Here is an 18,262-nt window from a genome sequence, read left to right as displayed (position 1 = left end):
TCGTTCGTACCAGACTCCTGCCTTTCGCGACCCGAAGCTACTGTCGGACTGCGCAAAAGTCCGAATGCACCCCAATCTTGAAGAGCTGCTGTCATCTCCTCCCGTTAGTCCAACAGCTGGTTCTCCACCATTGCTGGTTGGCCGTCCTCACCAGGGGCTCTCCACCGCTCGGCAGCCGGAACCGGAACCTTGTGCTCAATCTTTTTCATGAGGTCAGGCATCGCCACTGGTGCCCGTTGGGGGCCGTTGTTCCTCCTCTTAATTCTTCCTGGTGGAGAGGCGACGAAGGTGGGTTTTCTGCTCAATCTGCTTCGGCTTTGCCTAGGCCGGTTCGGTCGTCGCGCCGGACCAAGGGTAGCACCCTGCCGTCCATGCCCACTCAACCACTGCCAGCTTGCGCGTATTTCGGCATCCGCCAGACGTGGGCATCCTCCAGTCCGGTTGTTTTGCCATCTGCAGAGTCCTGTTTGCTCAGAGACCGAAGCGCCTTGCAGCATGATTAGGTCGCCCCTTAGTTTGGAATCGTACGTCGCCTTCCGCTCCGGTCCTCAGGACGTCGTCGTACCGTGGATATTAGCCCTTGGCAACTTGCGACGAGATTGAGGTACAAGCCATTAGAACTGTCCCACGGCCGTGTCTCAACAAATAAGTTTGAAGCAAGCGCAAATTGAGCATCAGTACATCCAATACCACCAAGCACCACCCAAAGAAGCTCCCTCCTATACGCGCTCCATCTCGCATCGTCAGCCAAATCACTCCAAGCCTCCCGTCAGCTACCGAGCTACCACAAGCCATCAGACACAGCCACAATCCACTCCCTGTAATCCGCAGTGAAGGAGGCAAGGCGTATCCAATTCAGAGCCAAGTTCCGAAACTCTGGCCCGACCCTGCCGGCGCCCCAGTCGAGCTCCGCACGCGCACGCCCGTCCGCTCTGCCCTCAGCTTCTCGCGCTCTGCAATCTCGATGCTGCGCCGGACGGCGGGGGTCTGGAACCTCTCCATGAACTGGCCTAGCTTGCCCTTCTGCTTGGGCTGAGCATTTGGGTTGGGCGGGCGGCCAGTCGGTTTCGTGTACCGATAGTCATGGGGTTGTCTGAGGCGGGACGGCGAGTTCGTCGCGTCGGTGTTGGTTGTGGTTGCGTTCCCGGTGTTGGTTGCGTTGTTGGGAACGTTCCGGGCTTCGTCGTTGACGGCGAGCGTGACGGACGAGGCGGTCGAACGGATGGAAGCGGGTCTAGAGGAGGCGGAGGTGAGGGTTTTGCCGTCGGCGTTGTCCATATTTGCACAGTGGTGAAACAAAGGACACAAACAGATATGATTGGAAAGGCGCAATTGACACGATTTGCCCAGGTGAAGAGAGAAAGAGAGAAAACGAGTTTGACCAGACAGAAGACAGGTTTTAAGCGAGCAGCTGACACATAAATTATGACGTTGGCATAGGTCACGCAGGGGGGCGCAGCGGTTGAGAGGGGGGGTTGGCCCTCCCGGCTGGTTGGTGACTCGCCTGGCGCTTCCGCGGGGACAACGACTTCTCGAGCAGGTCGGGAGAAACCGGCGGACGCCATGTTGTAGGAGGTAACTAGCACCATGAGGTCGTTGGCGGCATCGTCCAGGTAGCAACGGAGGGGTAAATGTACCTACCTACCGGTAGTCGCATACCCAGGTGGGCTTCGTCGCTGCCGCTGGCTCTTGCTCCACCAACATTACCGCAAGGCAGCAGTATGCGATCAATTGTATCCCCGTTGTATGATATTATGATCTCACAGACTTATTGAATGTGTATCACCAACCGCGCTGCCCACAGCACTGAGTTAGGTAGCTTGCTATACATCAGCTGTATACCATACGATATGAGTACTGTACATCATCCCTAAGCAGCTGACAAGTGATGACCGCCGTATGATCCCTTTTCACCGGTCATCGATCCCCTTTTTGGACTTCTCCTCGTCGTATAACCCCCGACAATAGAATTCCCGTTGAGCATACGCTGCTCGAGAGCATATTGAGGGCCTGCAACCCCCAATCGGTCAGCTTATCCTGTCCCCTCATAAACAGACCTCCAACGGCGAGGAAGCACAACAAGGAGAGGAGGCGGAGGAAGTTCGGTACGGGCCAAGCGACGCGTGTGTACGGAAGTCCACCCCACTGAACCCTTCAGGAGCCGTTGAATGACTTCTGGGGACATCAGGCTCCTTATATCAACCAAGTTCGCGGTTAGATTTAAGTCCGAGGAAGCTCCATACCGACGACTTTAGCCGGGCTCACTCTATCAGGCTCACCTTTACTCCGGCTAAAGCACCGAGCGGCAGCTCAGGACCACGTACAGCATCCGAATTTGTAGAGTGTAGTAATGAGAACTGAGTACATATATCAGTTGGGATGACCTGCTCCTCCCGTTGCACCCAGTCAGGGCAACGAGAGACGGTTGACCCAACAATTCCCTGTACCACCTTCGCCTGGTGATCTCCTGTCCGCCCAGTGCTTGACGTTTCTTGATCGACAAGCCATCATGAAGTGTAAAACCCTGGGTCTCGCGCTGCTTGCCCAAGGGGCTGTGGGCCAGATGATGCGCTTCGGTTGCTCGCAGCTGGTCATTGCCCGTATGGACCCTTTGGTCAATCCCGGTGTTGCCCTCTCCCCCCACGTTCACCAAGTAGTGGGGGGAAACTCCTTCAATATTACCATGGTCCCAGCCACGCACGACCTCGTTCGGGACTCGACCTGCACCAGCTGCACTTTCTCAGAGGATTTCTCCAACTACTGGACCGCCGTCCTGTACTTCCGCGCCCGCAACGGCACCTACAAGCGCGTGCGCCAGTTCCCCAACGTCGGCCTGCGCACCGACGGCGGCATCACCGTCTACTACATCCCTCCCTACGATGGCAAGACCACCGTGACTGCCTTCAAGCCCGGCTTCCGCATGCTTGTTGGCGATGCTGGACTGCGATCGGCCGAGGGCATGCAGAGGCAGATCTGCCACCGCTGCCTGGGCGCCGAGTACAACCAAGGCGGCGCCCCCTGCACGGGAAGCGACTCGAAGGAGCTGCCCAAGCACTTCTGCGACGGCGGCATCCGCACGACCATCACCTTCCCTACCTGTTGGGACGGCAAGAACATCGACAGCCCCGACCACAAGAGCCACGTCGCCTACCCCAAATCCGGCAGCTTCGAGACGACGGGGCCATGCCCGGACACCCACCCTGTTAGGCTTCCTCAGCTCATGTATGAGGTTATGTGGGATGTACGTGCTCTCCCCTTTCCTCGCGAGAGCTTTGGAGACCCAATTTCGCTGACGTAAAGCAGACCAGGGAGTTCAACAGCAAGGACCTCTGGCCGGAGGATGGCTCGCAGCCCTTCGTCTGGAGCACTGGTGACTCGTAAGGCCCCCTTCCCAGAGACCAACATGAAAGAAAGGACCTCGGACCCTGACAAGGGATATCAGCGTCGGATACTCCCAGCACGGAGACTACATGTTCGGCTGGAAGGGCGACTCGCTGCAGCGGGCCCTCAACGCCCGCTGCGGCAACGCCGTCTGCAAGGAGCTCCGCACGCAGACGTCGGAGGAGGCCATGAAGTGCACGCTGCCTCAGGACGTTCCTGAGGACGTGGACGGATGTAAGTGGATTCCCGAGCCAAATATTTTAGATCCGGACAAGGCAGGGGCTGTGCTAATGGATTCTCGTTCAGGGCTGGACGCAATCCCCGGGATGGCTTAGGGCATGACACAGATTGCTGGTGGAAGGCCTTGGGACGGACCACAGTCCGAGATCGGCTGGGGGGTAAGGAAGGTTACGATGCGGGTATGGGGCAGGTTAGGGCGAGTAACACCGCCACTGGAGCATGCGATGAGGCAAGACTTGGGGCTCCAAGTACGAAGTGGGAAGTGTACGGTTCTCGATCTTGAATGAATGTTAGTAATTCAGCAGCATCCCTTGGGCATGATGCCGCGCTATGCTTTGCCCCCTATACAATGGCGGGCTACGTCAGTCGAGTGCAGACTTGCGGTCCTGGTAAAAGCCCACTGATAACAGAAAGAACAATCTCCGCGGTCGCTTAAGTGCCGCCCTTGGGCATTAATCTCATATAGACTGGCAGCTGGCGCTGGGTCGTCCCGCTCCTAGCTCCGTCTTCGGCCTCATTCCCTCGAAAACCCCTAAGCGGCGGCGTCGGCACAACGTCACCATCTGCTCGGGCGAGCCCGTCTGCCCGCAGCAGAGCGGCAAGGACCTCGGCATCCAGTACGGCCACTGCTACGTGCTGCGGGCGCTGAGCGGGCTGTACCTCGGGCACGACTACGCGACCAAGTACGAGGTCATGGGCGAGAACCCGGGCGTCGTGTTCCGCGTGTGCGCCGGCCAGGGCGACTGCACGACCAACGCCGGCGCGCCCGTCCCGGCCAACGGCACCTGGTACCTGCAGGACCAGTTCGGCGATCCCAACGGCGCCGGCTTCGGCTGGCTCGGCGGCAGCGGCGACCTCTCGGTGCAGGCCAACTCGGCCGACGCGCTGCTGATGGCCGGCTCGTCCGCCTGCTACGCCGGCCAGTGCTCCGTCTGCATCCGCTTCCCGCCCGGCGGCGCCCACGCCCCCTGCCCGCTCAACCCGGGCCAGTCCCACCTCGGCATTGCGGCCAACCCGAACAGCTGCCAGCCATTCTACTGGGAGGAGGTCGCCTGCCGCTCGGAGCAGTAGGCCGGATTGTGACGTTCTTGTTGTTGAATTCGAGCCCTGCTTGGAATTCCTTTGGTCCTCATAATGCTTGGTTTCTCGAAACTGGAGGGTTTTAGTTTGTTCCACTCAAGCAGTGAGGAAGGGCGGCGGTGCATACCGCGTGCCTGGGATCTCAACACTCTGCCCGCCTTCTCTCAGTGTGTCGAGTTGGCTCCTAAGTCCAAAGTTTAGCATGAGCTCGTAAATATCAGATCATCGGCGTTCACCATCTGCTCTTTCCCCTCAACCTTGTCCAGGCCTCCCGCTTGTAAGGAGCCGTTAGCTGGTCCAGATGCCATTTCCATTTCGTAAAAGTAACCGAGGTACCTCCCGCAATCCGTTACGGATCCGAGTGCTCTCACGCTGATTGCCCAGGCGGGATAGAGCAGAGAGTGAGGTTTCTCATTTGAGTCTTTGAGGCTGGACGGGCAATTCGGGGCTGAGACAGGGCGGGTGATGATGCAACGTCATGCCCGCAAACATGTATCGGGCTTTTTTTTTTTTTTTTTTATAAAAAAAATTCAATACAACGCTGAGACATATCGCGGTCAAGACAAAGGAGTGGGTTAAACCGCATGGGATTTGTGCTCTAAGACACCCCTCATACAGGCTACAGCCTGGACCCCAACCCCACTGAGCATACATAAAGAATGAAGGAGTCATTACAAGGGAACTTTTAAGCTACATTGTGTCGAGGACGTCGAAGCAAACCGGGCCAGGGTTGCCAATACCCTCTGGGTTGCGCTTGAGGACTTGCCCTAGGCGCTACTCGATCAACTCACGAGACAATACCAAGACACCTTTCACCCGACTCAATATACTTGGCGACATCGGCTGGAGTCAACATGTCTCATACAGAAACCGCTAATCTATGTGAGGCTGGTATTGCGGGTTGAGCCTTTGGAAACAGGGACGAGCGAAGATTTCGAAGTTCAAACAAAGGTGCAAGGAAAGAACAATGCCCATGGGTGGCTGCATGGCTCACACTTCACACGGGCAAATGAAGAGCAGCATCTTGGAATTACTCCATAAGGAAGTCAACTTGGGGCCCAGTCACGTGCATGTCCTGCCCCATGCAGAGGCGGTGAGATGAACCTGTCCCGCACTCCATTGTTGCCCCGCAGCAGTACCCTGAGTTAACAACGGATAACGCGCTAAGCAGTCCTCTCTCAGTTCCACATTGGAAATTGCGCGGTGGGAAAATTCCAAATTTTTTTTTTTCTGCCTGGGCTCAGCCTGGGCTCATCCTTGCGACGAGAAACATCGCGATCCCGCCGCCGATTATTCCCTTCGTTTTCCCTATTTCGTGATACCCTTTTCTTTTGTTTTATATCGAGGGTGCGACACCATGGATCAGCAGAGGTTGGCAGCGCTCCTGCAGGAGTCGCAAGTCCGTAAGTTGAGCTCGACAATGCCCAATTGCTCCGCCCGATGCTTTGCTTCCCCGCTCGCCGAGACAACCTGAATCGTGTCATCCCGAGTGCTTGGTGGTGATGTTCTCCTGCTCTCCTGCTAACGGCGCGGCGCGCTTGCAGCCGACACGCAGAACCTGAAAGCCGTCACGGCCGAGCTCCAGAAGAACTACTACTCGCACCCCGAGTCCCTCCTTCTGCTCATTGAGATCGTCGCAACCCACCAGGATGTGAACGTGCGGCAGCAGGCAGCCGTGCAGGCCGCCCGCCTTGCTGTGAAGCACTGGGAGAAGATCCCCAAGGAGCAGAAGCCCGCCGTGCGCCAGCACCTCGTCCAGGCCACCATGAACGAGCAGACCCCCAAGGCCCGCCATGCCAACGCACGCCTCGTCGCCGCCATCGCTGCGCTCGATCTCGAGGACGGCGAGTGGCCCGATCTCGTCCCAGCCCTCTACAACCTCGCCACCAGCAACGAGGTCAGCCAACGTGAGGTTGGCTCCTACATCATCTTCAGCCTGCTGGAGGAGAACCCGACGTCCTTCTCCAACGACATCGACAAGCTCCTCGAGCTGTTCAGCCGTACCTTGCGCGATCCCCAGAGTGCCGACGTCCGGATCAACTCGATGATGTCGATCGGCGCCATGTTGCTCATGTTCGAGCCGCTCGAGGACGAGGAGTCCGTCGCCAAGCTCCAGACGCTGATCCCTTCCATGGTCGACGTGTTCAAGGACGCCGTTCAGTCCGGCGATGACGAGAAGACGGGCCAGGCCTTCGAGGTGTTCCAACAGTTCCTCGCCTACGAGTCGGCGCTGCTCGGCAAGTACCTCAAGGACCTTGTCCAATTCATGATCGACCTCGCTGCGAACAAGCAGGCCGAGGACGACGTCCGGGCACAAGCCCTCGCATTTCTCGCGCAGACTGTGCGCTACCGCCGCATGAAGATCCAGGGCATGAAAGACATGGGCCAGGAGCTCACCCAGAAGAGCTTGTTGATCCTCACCGAGATCGGCGACGATGAGGACGATGACGACATGGGTCCGGCCAGGTCGGCTTTAGCCCTTCTCGATCAGCTGGCCAACGACCTACCGCCCCGCCAGGTGATCGTTCCGCTGCTCGACGCGCTCCCCAACTTTGCGACGTCCAGCGAGCCTGGCTACAGGAAAGCAGGCATTCTTGCCTTGGGCACCGTCGTCGAGGGTGCGCCTGACTTTATCGCTTCACAAGTTAAGTCCATCATGCCTCTTGCAATCAACTTGCTGAACGATCCCGATGTCGGCGTGCGGCACACGGCCCTCATTGGTCTCGCCCGTCTGGCCGACGACATTGCGGAGGAGCTCTCGGCCTACAACGAGCCCATCATGGCCGCGCTGGTAAAGAATCTGCAAGCCGCCATGGCCCCCACGGCCGATGAGAAACTGGCCAAGAAGAACATCGAGATCATCCGCTCCGTTTGCGGTGCCCTCGATGCCATGTCTGAAGGTCTCGACGCCGAGTTTATGCAGCAGCATGCCAGCGAGCTGATCAGCAATATCGGCGCCCTCATTACCCACGACGACTACAAGGTCAAGGTCGCCGCCTCGGGTGCTATCGGCGCGATTGCCGAGTGCCTTGGCGAGGGCTTCAAGCCCTACTTCGAGCAGACGATGCACGCCCTGGGACCGTATCTCACCATCAAGGACTCGGAGGACGATCTCTCCCTGCGGAGCGGTGTGTGCGACTCGATCGGCCGCATCGCCACCGCCGTCGGTGCCCAGGCTTTCCAGCCCTACGTGGTCGACTTGATGAGGTCCAGCGAGGAGGCTCTGCAGCTTGACAACTCGAGGCTCCGCGAGAGCAGCTTCATTCTGTGGAGCTCGCTCGCCAAGGTCTACGAGAAGGACTTCGCGCCTTTCCTTCCCGGCGTGTTCAAGGGCCTCTTCGACAGCCTGAAGCTGGAGGAGGAGGAGATCAAGCTGACGCTCAGCGAGGAGGAGAAGGGCATCGTCGGCACTGACAACGAGGTCATCACCGCGGGCAAGAAGCTCAAGATCAAGGGTGCCGAGGACGATGACGAGGACTGGATGGATGATGATGACGATGACGACTACGAGGACTTTGGCGTATCGGTGGAAGCGCTTGAGAAGGAGGTTGCCATCGAGATCCTCGGCGATGTCATCACCTACGCCTGCGGCACGCACGAGATCACCGAGTATCTCGAGAGGGCCGTCGAGGCCATCTCCCCGCTCGCCGAGCACTCGTACGAAGGCTGCCGCAAGGCTGCCATGGCTACCCTGTGGAGATCCTTCGCCCGCGTCTGGCAGCTTATGGAGCAGGAGACTGGCACCAACTGGGAGCCCGGTCTTCCGCTCAAGCAAACCCCATCCGTTACGTTGGTCAAGCTCGGGGAGATCGTGTCCAAGGCGACCCTCGCGCTCTGGCATGAGGAGGGCGATCGGTATGTGTGCTCTCTTGTTTTCCCTGTCTGTCTCTGTTTTGCATGATGACCACCTTACGTTATTACCCAGCTCACTCAGACGCAAAATACTGCGGATGCTGAGAAAGCGTACTCATCTACTTCTGACTGCACTTCCCTCCCTTCACCGCCGTCTTCTTTCCGTTTCAGGGAATCGATGCTAACCACGACAAGGTCCGTGGTCACCGAGATCAACCGCAACGTCGCGGCTACCCTCAAGTCGTGCGGCCCTGCTATCCTCGCTCAGGAGGAGTTCATGAAGGAGGTCGTCACCGTCATCTCGACCATCATTACCCGGTCCCACCCGTGCCAGCAGGACCTCGGCGACGAGGATGAGGAGCAGGAAGTGGAGGGCACCTCCGAGTACGACTGGCTCGTCATCGACACGGCGCTCGATGTCGTGATCGGCCTCGCCGTCGCCCTCGGTCCCGGCTTCGCCGAGCTCTGGAAGATCTTCGAGAAGCCCATCTTGAAGTTCGCGGCTTCCGAGTCGGAGAACATTGAGCGGTCTACCGGTGTCGGCGTCATCGCCGAGTGCGCAGCCAACATGGAGGCTGCCGTGACGCCTTACACCGAGAGGCTCCTCAAGCTTCTACTCAAGCGCCTTTCCGACACGGACCTCGAGACCAAGAGCAACGCTGCCTACGCCACCGGTCAGCTCATCTACAACTCGACCGACAGCAATACCTACCTGCCGCACTACCCCACCATTCTGCAGAAGCTTGAGCCTATGTTGCACATCCAGGAGGCGCGCATCAAGGACAATGCGGCTGGCTGCATCTCGCGCATGATTATGGCGCATCCGGATCGGATCCCACTTGGCGATGTTCTTCCCGCCCTCGTCGGCCTGCTTCCCCTCAAGGACGACTACGAGGAGAACTCGCCCGTTTACGAGTGCATCTTGAAGCTTTGTGAGCCTTTTCCCCATCTGTTGCGATCCCTGCCCTGCTGCGTCGAGGCTAACCACCGTCTAGATGAGTCGAACGAGCCCACCATCCAGCAGCTGGCGCCGAAGCTGGTCCCCGTCTTGGAGGCGGTGCTGAGCCCGCCGACGGAGCAGCTCGACGACGAGACGCGCGAGGTCGTCCGCAAGATCGTCTTCTTCCTCTACAACGCGAAGCAGGACCTCTTCAGCGCCAACCCGAACGTGCTGAAGCTCGCCGGCGTCGCTTAGACGCGGGATGCGCGTGTGGACAGGCTTTGCGGGTGTTGGAAGTGGCGCGGGAATGGGCGGACATCGCACGATGACTCAGGATGCCCCGGATGAGTGATGAGTTCCGACCTGATGATGACGTAGATTAGAATGCGGGCTGGCTTAATGGGTGGTTGCATCGGTTTGGGGTTGCTGGGGTATGGGAGCTATAAAAGTTTTGGGGAGCCAGTTGTATGTAGAGGCTCCGGCTCTCTGAACTTTCTTATATGGAAGCACTTGATTCCGTTGCTCAGTTTCCATATGCTGCTGGTGTGTGCTTAAACGGTGCGAGTTTGACACCCTGGAGATCCCAGCTTGCGGGATGACTGGTCAAAGACTTGTTAAGGCCAGCCACTGTTCACACATAGCGATAAGGGGGCGTATGGGTGGGCTTAGGCCTGGCCGATCGCACATGTGAAACCGAGCATGAGTTCCGAATGCTTGAAGGTGGCCGTTGAGGGAAGTCGCCCAGGTTTACGGAAAGTCCTAGAATGGCCAGCCGAAAGATGGTCTCCGGCTTCCTGGCTAAGGTACTTCTTCTTCTTCCTGGGGCCCCTCGCACGTTCAGGGGGGCATGGGTACGGTCTCCAAGTTAGGTTTGGATGCTTCCTTCCTGGGACACTCGCATGTTCAGGAGGGCACAGGTACAGCCTCACAATTAGGTTCAGAGGCTTGGCTCCCTGTTCTATGAGTAACGAGGAGGGGAAAGGAAAAAGGAGGCTGTTTGCATGGGGACCTCGGCGGCAACGCACCGCAATCGCTCGACAGTCAAGGGAAAAGGAAACGACTCCATGTCAAGTCAACGGCCAGAGCGTCTGTTGGTCCCGATGCTTCAAGCCGGGAGAGAATCATGCTAACGGCAAAAGGCTAAGCCCTCCATAACCAGAGGGAGGGAGGAACTGAATCGGGCTTTGGACGAGCTGGGAATCGAACCCAGGACCTTTCGCACTCACGAGAGTATGCTAAGCGAACGCTCTACCAACTGAGCCACACGCCCTTGAAGTGGTGAGTGTTGTTGAGGGGGAACTCGGTTCTTGGGCGGTGGTGGTGGCCATGGCAGTCAGGGGCTGAGCCCTAATGTTATTCTGTTCCGAGCCCAGGTGGGTTTTCGGGGAAGGTATTGCAGGTGGGGATCTCAGGGGCTGCTGAATCGCGACGTGGGCTGAAATTTTGGGAACTAAGACCCCGGCCGAAGTGCTGATGAGCTCGTAACGTTACGGTCCGTAGTTACCGATGTCGTATGGAAACCGACAATGGACCGCGTCAAGCGCGCCAAATGGGCCCACAAACGGGCCCTGTCCCGCCCTCCCGTCTGTCTCCGTAGGTATGTACCGTCCAGACCACTGGCTTCTCCCCCACCACAACCAACACACTGCTTCGCACAGATAGATGCATGTACTGTACACTAGATGCCAGTCACACAGATCTGTTGCAGCCATTTGACACAGACACAGTCGCGTCTGGCCAACCAGGCCCTTGTCCTGTGACAACCTTGGCTCCGTACCCTGGCTTTGGTTCCAGCTGACCTGCATCAGCCGGTCATCGACAAGCACGGAGAACGGAGCTATTCCGTAGTTAACCCCAAGACGCGCGCCGTAACTATCTGACTTAGGTGGCCAACCAACAACGAGACCGAGAACGACGGGCATGGCATCTAATTCGCCCACCCGCAGCCCGTCAGGAGCTGAGAGGGAATGCTAAGTTGCTTCATTTTCCGCCCCCCGCTTCCTTCCATCCTCAACTCGCATGCCAACAGCTTCCTGGTGGATCAGGAAAAGTGCGGCCAGCGAACTCACAACTCGTGCAGCGGAGTGAATTGGGGGCCAAGTCGGGGGGAAGGGTGCCCGGACCTTGGAGGCGACCTAGAGAGTACGAGTGCCGCCAACGATTTACACCAATGAGCTGGATAACCACGTCAACGCCTGCGTGCATTTCTGCACGGAAAAGTACCCCTCAATAAACTGGTTTTCTCATCTGGGGGCTGAATTCCCTACCTAGATAGGTAGGTGGTTTACCTATGCTACCGGGCCCTGCGCATTAGAGACCGTGACCAACAAGAGGCGCAGCCTGTATATTGAGGCTGATAGATTCCTAATCTAGTGTAGCTCGCGAGCAGAGAGGTGCCTCGGATAGCGAGCACGGACCGGAGGATCTTGTTCAAATCCTCCAAAGCGCCAACTTGCGGTCCGCAGATAAATCTCAAGGGCTGCGGCGGCTTGAAGTCTCGCAAGTGCGCCGTGGGAGCAAGGCCAAGCTTGAATCTGCAGTACGAAGTCCGGGTTCAAACGAGAGCACAACGAGATATCCAACATTTTCACTCTCCAGCGACATCATGGCCGGCGAAACCCCCCAACTTCTCAAGTTCGACATCTGCGTCTACAGGAAGAGCGACATCCCATTTGAAGATTTCATCAAGTGGGCTACGGTGGAGTATCCTCCCAGAACTGTTCCCATCATGAAAAAACACGGCATTGTCCAGTTTGCGCAGGTAAGAATCGGATCACGCCGTCAAGCACCTCGAATACACAAGCACTGCTCCCTGCTAACTTCAATCGCGCGGCTGCCAGACGGTAACCCCGCCAGAGCTCCGCGAGGCTTACCGGAATGTGCTGAAGAACGACCTGGGACGGCTGGAATGGACGGTTTCCGACTACGATCTCGTCCTGTCCTACTGGCTGCGCAGCCCGAACGACCTTGTTGCACTCACCCAAGATCCCGAGTGGATCGAGCTCGAGAAGGACGCCCGGGCGCGGATCAACTTTTCCATCGGTCACTTTGTCATCGGCCACGAGATCGTCCAGCTCACCAGCAGCGACGCTCGTGTAGCGGCCACCGCCTAAGCGCATGCTCGGCAGCGGCTGTTGGGGGGATTCTCCTGCTATCCTGTCGGCCATTCGGTGATCATGTTTGAATTCGTTAGGACATCAAGAGTGTCTAGCTAGTAGCTGGCGCATGATGCAACATCATTGGGCGACAATCAATACAATGCGTCGTCCTCCTCTGAGCCTTAGCCTGTGTTACAGCAAGATTGACTCCAGGGTGAGTGGGAGACGCAGCAGTCGACCGCCACATAACTTGACCGATGTGGGCACTTGCAAGTGCAGATACGGAACAAAGCGGAACTGTGGCGGTTGTGGCCAACCGTCGGTGCCCCTGGAATGTCATTAATCTGACCGCAAGGCGCACGCGCAGGCAAGATCACTTGTCTTAGGTTTCCGCCCTTTTCCCAAGTCGACAAGTTCCCTTCCGCTCAGCTAGTCGTCGCCAGCAGCCATATGACGCGAGATCTTCTTCCCAAAGACCAAGATGTACTGTGTTACACATATAAACTAGTAATAGTGGTCTATAACGCACCCGAAACAAGGGATAATCCGCCAGCAATACAGCCTCATTGAGCGCGTTGCCCTCTCGCACGCAGCATGTCAACGCTGTCCAGACCCCGAGACCCTTACACGCCGCATCCCCTGTATTCCTCACCGCCCGTACGAGTTCGAATATTCAAGCCCCCTCGCCGGCGGGGCGTCATACCGCCCAGAGTACTCCCTCGGCCCTTTCACCCTCCCGGCGGTCAGGTCGCTATCATAGGGCGACGACGGCGCCGCCTTCACCGCGCCAACATCCTGCAACGGCACCGCCAGCATCTGGTAGGAGCTCTCGGCGGTGCCACGGCGACGCTCGCCCCGCCGCCCGAGCCCGCTCTCGAGGCCGACGCCGACCACCTCGTCCTTGCCCCCGACCAGCACGCGCGACGGGTGGCTCCACAGAAAGACGGCGGTGACGAGCCACATGAGGGCGCTGTCGAGGGCGAGCAGGTACGCCTCGCTGCGCATCAGCACGCCGTCGTTGCCGAGGGCGAACTCGGCCATGCGGAAGACGGAGCGCACCAGGATCAGCACGCTGCCGGCGTACAGCGCCAGGATGTGCGTCTTCCAGGGCCCTGGGACGGAGTAGGACTGCGCGGTCGGCCTCTTCGCGATGCGCGCGTGGAAGACGATGGCCGTGGCGATGAAGAAGCCGAAGAACAGGATCTGGATGCCCAGGCCGCCGAGGATCACGTTCTCGCCTGTCTGCTGGTCGTCGGCGGTCTTGGCTTGGGCCATGAGTCCGCCGCCTTAGAGTAAAGTAACGTAAGGAAGGGTGTTAGTGTTTACCTCTGATGCTGTTCCACGAATATCGGGCTGGAGAAGGGGGCGCCACTTACCGGCACTCTGCCCGAGAAAAGACAGCACGTCGCCCGTGACGAAGATCTTGGTCATCCAGCTCGTGCGTACGAGGGCGTACTCCTCGGCGCCCAGCAGCCGGATCAAGCGCCCGAGGATCATGTAGATGGAGGCTGCGAACAGCGCCGGTCCCAGCAGGATGAGTAGCGTCTGCATGATGTACGGGCCCAGGGTGTAATTCGGGGCTTCCTTCGCCGACATGACCCGTCCGATGTATCCGATCGCCTCAACTGCATCCGCGTTGGTTAACGGGTTGGGGAGCTCGACGCCGGAGGAAGTTCACCACGGAACTAGGGAGGAACGCACAGAGACAGCCGATGACGAACGGGATGAAGTACCATGTCCGCCTGCGCACTAGGAGGAATATATGGCCCATTGCCGTTGCGGCAAAGAGGAGGATAAAGATCACATTGGCCGCGGTGCTCGGGGTGTAGCGGTACAGCTTGAACTCTTGATAGCCGTTCGAGTCGTCGTCCATGGCGTTTCGGTACCGACTCGTCTTGTGCGCGTGGGTTTTCGAAGAAGGACGGGCACGGCGGGAGGGGGACTCCGGTAGGGCTACCGCCGTCGATGAAGTCGCTGTGATCGAACTGGAACCTGCAGAAGAGTTGACTTGGAACGGAGCGGCGATGATTCAAGGAGGGACATGCAAACGATTAAATATAGCAGAACGACCACCTCCCCTTAGTCGCAGCCCTGGCGGTCGTATCCTGCCGACGCGTGTCGCATCCATGCTCAAAGCACTGTTGACGCAAGTTGGGACCAGTCCAGACTCCAGAAGTCGGATCTCAGCCACACACGCATTTTTACTGTCGCCAGTTCACAGCCCGTCATGACCCCGGCCGCGGAGAGGGCCGGATACGCGTATCGCCTTGTCGAATCCGTGTCCAATCAGCCACCGACCCGCGCGGGATGGACCCGCTGAAAAACCTATACGCGGGACAATCGGGCAGGGCCTCAATTCACAGCTCCACAGCTGCGATACGCGTATAGCAGCTTGGCGGTCCTCGCTCACCAACGTGTTGCGTGTTGTCCCGGCAGCCGTATCAACACAGCCTCGGACCCCTGGATGTCAGTTTCGGAATGGACGCAGCTCTTCAAATATCCACGAGGCCAACAATTCGACCTCCGCTCTCTTGCTCTTACACCGACCCCATATTTTCTGTGGATTTGCGCATTGCCAGTCTAAAAAGCCAAGTAATCCAAGTATGGACGCAGGAGGGAGCTCCCTAGCACGGAACGGCCCTCGCCGTAAAGCCCAAGGGCCTAGGCTAAGCACTCAACTTGCTCAGGGCTTCCTCCAGGCTGTTCCCCGTCAGACGCTCAAAGACCTCAGTGTAGCGCGCCTTGGTCTTCTCGACGACCTCGGGCGGCATCTCGACATCCGGCTTTCCTTTCTGCACTCGGCCATCAGCTTTGGTCTGGGCTTGGCCCAGCCAGGCGAGCGGGGCGGAGAAACGAAAGAGAAGACGTACCAGGCCGTTGTCGGTCAGCCAGTTCCGGAGCACCTGCTTGTCGACTAGCGCACGGTTAGCATGGACGAGTTAGTTGAGCTGTCTCCTCGCCCGTTGAACAATGGACGGTTAGATCGGGTAACACGCACAGGAATCCTGTTCGCGGCCGACTGCGGAGCGTGTTAGCAATTATTGAAATCGGCAGCGCGGGATCTTGGAGGATATACCTTGGTAGTCGGCCTTGCTCCAGAAACGAGAGGAGTCGGGCCTGTGCGGATTCGCGTCAACGAGATATCCTTGGATCAAAGGGGGGAGCATGACTCACGTCAAGACCTCGTCGACGAGATAGATCTCATCGGTCTCTTCGTCCAGACCGAACTCGAACTTGGTGTCCGCCTGCGGAGGGCATGGGAGGGTCAGCGGCCATGTATTTCGGGGGTGGGATCCTGCCTAGCATCCCCCCACGACCCACGACGGGCGACACTCACGATGATGATGCCGCGCTCCTCGGCGTAGGCGGCGCCGGCTTTGTAGCAGGCCAGGGCGAGCTCCTCGATGCGCGAGGCGTACTTGTCGCCGACGATCTTCCTGGCCTCGTCGGGCGAGATGTTGACGTCCTTGTCGCCGAGCTCGGCCTTGGTGGAGGGCGTGTAGATGGGCTGCGGGAGGCGCTGGCAGCGGGCGAGCCCGGCGGGCTGCGGCAGGCCGTGGATCGTCTGCGTCTTCTCGTACCTTGCAGCGGGAGGAGTCAGTCGGAGGGAGGACCTCCCGTGGGTGAGGGTAACCTTACTCTGCCCAGGCGCTGCCCGTAACGTAGCCGCGGACTGCTCGGTGATTTGTTAGAGGCTTGGACGGCTCCGTGAGCTGTGAAGAAGCTACTTGCCAATAGCTTCGATGGGAAAGACCTTCAAGCGGCTGCGCAACGGCAAGTCAGTACAAGAAGACACACTACCCGGGGTTCGATACGCATACCGGACAGTCATGGAACGGCCACGAAGCAGCTTCTCCTCATCCGGGGCGAGAAGGCCGGACGACGGAGGCGGACCGAGGTGCAGGAAATGATGCTTCAAGCCCGGAACGCGAGAGGAGAGGGCGTCGAACCATTTGGCCGATATCAGGGTTAGGATGGCGCCCTTGGTTGGAATGCCATTCTGAGAGGGCGAAAGTGAGCCGTACTGCAACACGCCCGGGCAACTTACACCCCCCAACTTGACTTCTTGGATGTTTGCTCACCTTGAGAATGACGTCATAGGCGCTGATACGGTCTGCGGAATGGGCAGTGAGCAAGCCTGAAGTAGGGTATGCGAAGACACTCTTGACAGTAAGGAGTTGTGAAAGAAGGTGTGCTTACCCGAAGTCACGAAAAGCAGCTTGGGTTTTCCGCTGTCGGGGAGGGAGAAGAGGTCCCTGTGGGGTGGCCGTTGTTAGCAGCTGTTGTGCGGGACGAGACACAGAAGATATGTTTTTTCTCCTGCCCCTTTTTATTCTCTCTTTTCCTTTTCTGCCTTTTGATTTATTGCTGCTGGCCTCAAGACTTTCGTACCTGACTTTGCCCTGCGATATCCGAGGAAGAGAGGTGATCGGGATGCTGGTGAGTACCTCGGACGAAGCCATTGTTTGCGACTAGTTGCAGCAGCAAATTGCCAGGGCGTGGGAATGGACTGCGAAGCAACGAGGAAAAGAGAGGGGTAGAAAAAAGTAAGGCAGGCGAGTTACAGGATTGTTTGCAGAGGAGAACTTCCACTGTGTACACCTAGTACCCCGGGCCACAGCGTCGGTTTTGTGTGTGAGACAGTTTTTCGGCCCATGGAAAATCTTGATGAGGGGCGCTTGACCCAGGCGATCTCAAGCGCGGGGCTGCCACGTGGGGGCCCACAGCGCGGGAGATGAGAGAATTCTGCGAGCTGTGCTTGGGGTTCCTTCACTGACAAGTGTGAGAACTGTGTAGGAAGGTAATTAGGTTACCTTAATTTTCGATTTGCACCGAGCCCCGCGGTGAACAACAGCTCGATCCACGCTACCTCTGAATACCTAGGTGATTTGTTACACAGTGCTATGTCAAACACATCATACATGCACCCCTACAATTTAAGTGTCATTCCTCTACCACCAATTCCCCATAACCTGGCCCGCTTGCACCGCCTCGTTGGCCCTCACTGGCTGTGAACTGGCTGCCAACATGGGCCACGGGGTCCGTTCTGCCTTTATCATAAGCGCCGCTGGATTCGTTTGGGCTGTGTCCGTAGTTCCTTGCCCCTGGGCCGGATCCAATGGTCGCGGCGACAGTGGGCGGTGCAGGGTTGGCAGCGCGGCTGCAAGGGCTTCTGCCGAACTTCAGTTAATCATCTCCCATAGGGTCGCCGCTGGACAATCTGCAGAGGAGACTTACAGGCTTGCGGGCGCAACCCAGTTGTGAGCCCATGCAGATTTGGGATCCATCGCACTGAATATAGAGAGCTTAGCGTTTGGCAAGTAGGGAGATCGAAATTAACTAATCTTTCGCGCGAAGACAACGGTTGGTCGAGGCAGCGAATGTCCGGGCCTTTCCTGTTTTGTGGGCGTTGTAGAGATACCACCGAAAATGAGCAAAGAGGACGTTTTGATTACAGAGGAAAGAAACAAGAGAACAGAGTGTCTTGGGTGTTTTGCGTATATGTATTTCTCTGAACTCCCCATATGGGCGCTCATAGTTCACAATGAGTCTATGTGCGTTTCCATGTCAATAGTTTGCTCATCTATGTGTCCCCGTATGGGATTCAGGAGCTTGGTTTGGCTACGAATGTGCTGGGCCGGCGATAGGCGTAGTTGTGTTTAGCCTAGCT

At 57.9% G+C, this 18,262-nt stretch overlaps 7 protein-coding genes and 1 non-coding gene across 8 annotated transcripts; 4 read left to right on the top strand and 4 right to left on the bottom strand.

Moving 5' to 3' along the window:
- Positions 1-729: 729 nt before the first annotated feature.
- Positions 730-1,340, bottom strand: THITE_2109431 (uncharacterized protein). The gene has a single exon (XM_003650124.1). It carries the CDS (start codon positions 1,276-1,278, stop codon positions 856-858), a length of 423 nt encoding a protein of 140 aa, XP_003650172.1. The 5' UTR covers positions 1,279-1,340; the 3' UTR covers positions 730-855.
- Positions 1,341-2,563: 1,223 nt separating this feature from the next.
- On the top strand, positions 2,564-3,716 carry THITE_2037606 (uncharacterized protein; the record flags this gene model as incomplete). Its single annotated transcript, XM_003650123.1, has 3 exons — positions 2,564-3,241; positions 3,304-3,377; positions 3,443-3,716. 3 exons carry the CDS (start codon positions 2,564-2,566, stop codon positions 3,714-3,716), a joined length of 1,026 nt encoding a protein of 341 aa, XP_003650171.1.
- A 463-nt stretch (positions 3,717-4,179) lies between these two features.
- Positions 4,180-4,692, top strand: THITE_2039242 (uncharacterized protein; the record flags this gene model as incomplete). Its single annotated transcript, XM_003650122.1, has 1 exon — positions 4,180-4,692. A coding segment is annotated over one exon (513 nt), but the record flags the coding sequence as incomplete, so codon positions are not given.
- Positions 4,693-5,861: 1,169 nt separating this feature from the next.
- THITE_2109429 (uncharacterized protein) lies at positions 5,862-9,970 on the top strand. Its single transcript, XM_003650121.1, has 4 exons — positions 5,862-6,104; positions 6,246-8,556; positions 8,749-9,485; positions 9,549-9,970. Exons 1-4 carry the CDS (start codon positions 6,059-6,061, stop codon positions 9,746-9,748), a joined length of 3,294 nt encoding a protein of 1,097 aa, XP_003650169.1. The 5' UTR covers positions 5,862-6,058; the 3' UTR covers positions 9,749-9,970.
- Positions 9,971-10,678: 708 nt separating this feature from the next.
- On the bottom strand, positions 10,679-10,763 carry THITE_t14. The gene has a single exon. It is a non-coding gene; the product is annotated as a tRNA-Ala (tRNA).
- Positions 10,764-12,098: 1,335 nt separating this feature from the next.
- On the top strand, positions 12,099-12,606 carry THITE_2085345 (uncharacterized protein; the record flags this gene model as incomplete). The annotated part of the gene is made up of 2 exons (XM_003650120.1): positions 12,099-12,254; positions 12,334-12,606. The coding sequence occupies 2 exons, from the start codon at positions 12,099-12,101 to the stop codon at positions 12,604-12,606; spliced, it is 429 nt and encodes a 142-aa protein (XP_003650168.1).
- A 396-nt stretch (positions 12,607-13,002) lies between these two features.
- THITE_2109426 (uncharacterized protein) lies at positions 13,003-14,984 on the bottom strand. The gene is made up of 4 exons (XM_003650119.1): positions 14,293-14,984; positions 13,968-14,216; positions 13,651-13,877; positions 13,003-13,561 (listed from the first exon to the last, which is right to left on the bottom strand). The coding sequence occupies exons 1-4, from the start codon at positions 14,462-14,464 to the stop codon at positions 13,346-13,348; spliced, it is 864 nt and encodes a 287-aa protein (XP_003650167.1). The 5' UTR covers positions 14,465-14,984; the 3' UTR covers positions 13,003-13,345.
- A 1-nt stretch (position 14,985) lies between these two features.
- THITE_2109424 (uncharacterized protein) lies at positions 14,986-17,280 on the bottom strand. The gene is made up of 12 exons (XM_003650118.1): positions 16,984-17,280; positions 16,792-16,847; positions 16,674-16,705; positions 16,413-16,591; positions 16,324-16,355; positions 16,231-16,264; positions 15,929-16,172; positions 15,766-15,836; positions 15,668-15,708; positions 15,590-15,610; positions 15,462-15,505; positions 14,986-15,383 (listed from the first exon to the last, which is right to left on the bottom strand). The coding sequence occupies exons 1-12, from the start codon at positions 17,052-17,054 to the stop codon at positions 15,258-15,260; spliced, it is 951 nt and encodes a 316-aa protein (XP_003650166.1). The 5' UTR covers positions 17,055-17,280; the 3' UTR covers positions 14,986-15,257.
- Between the last annotated feature and the right edge of the window lie 982 nt (positions 17,281-18,262).

This window comes from Thermothielavioides terrestris, chromosome 1, assembly GCF_000226115.1.
Source record: "Thermothielavioides terrestris NRRL 8126 chromosome 1, complete sequence".
Lineage (NCBI taxonomy): Eukaryota > Fungi > Ascomycota > Sordariomycetes > Sordariales > Chaetomiaceae > Thermothielavioides > Thermothielavioides terrestris.
The sequence above is the reverse complement of the archived record's forward strand: the minus strand, read 5'-3'. Positions and strand labels throughout refer to the sequence as shown.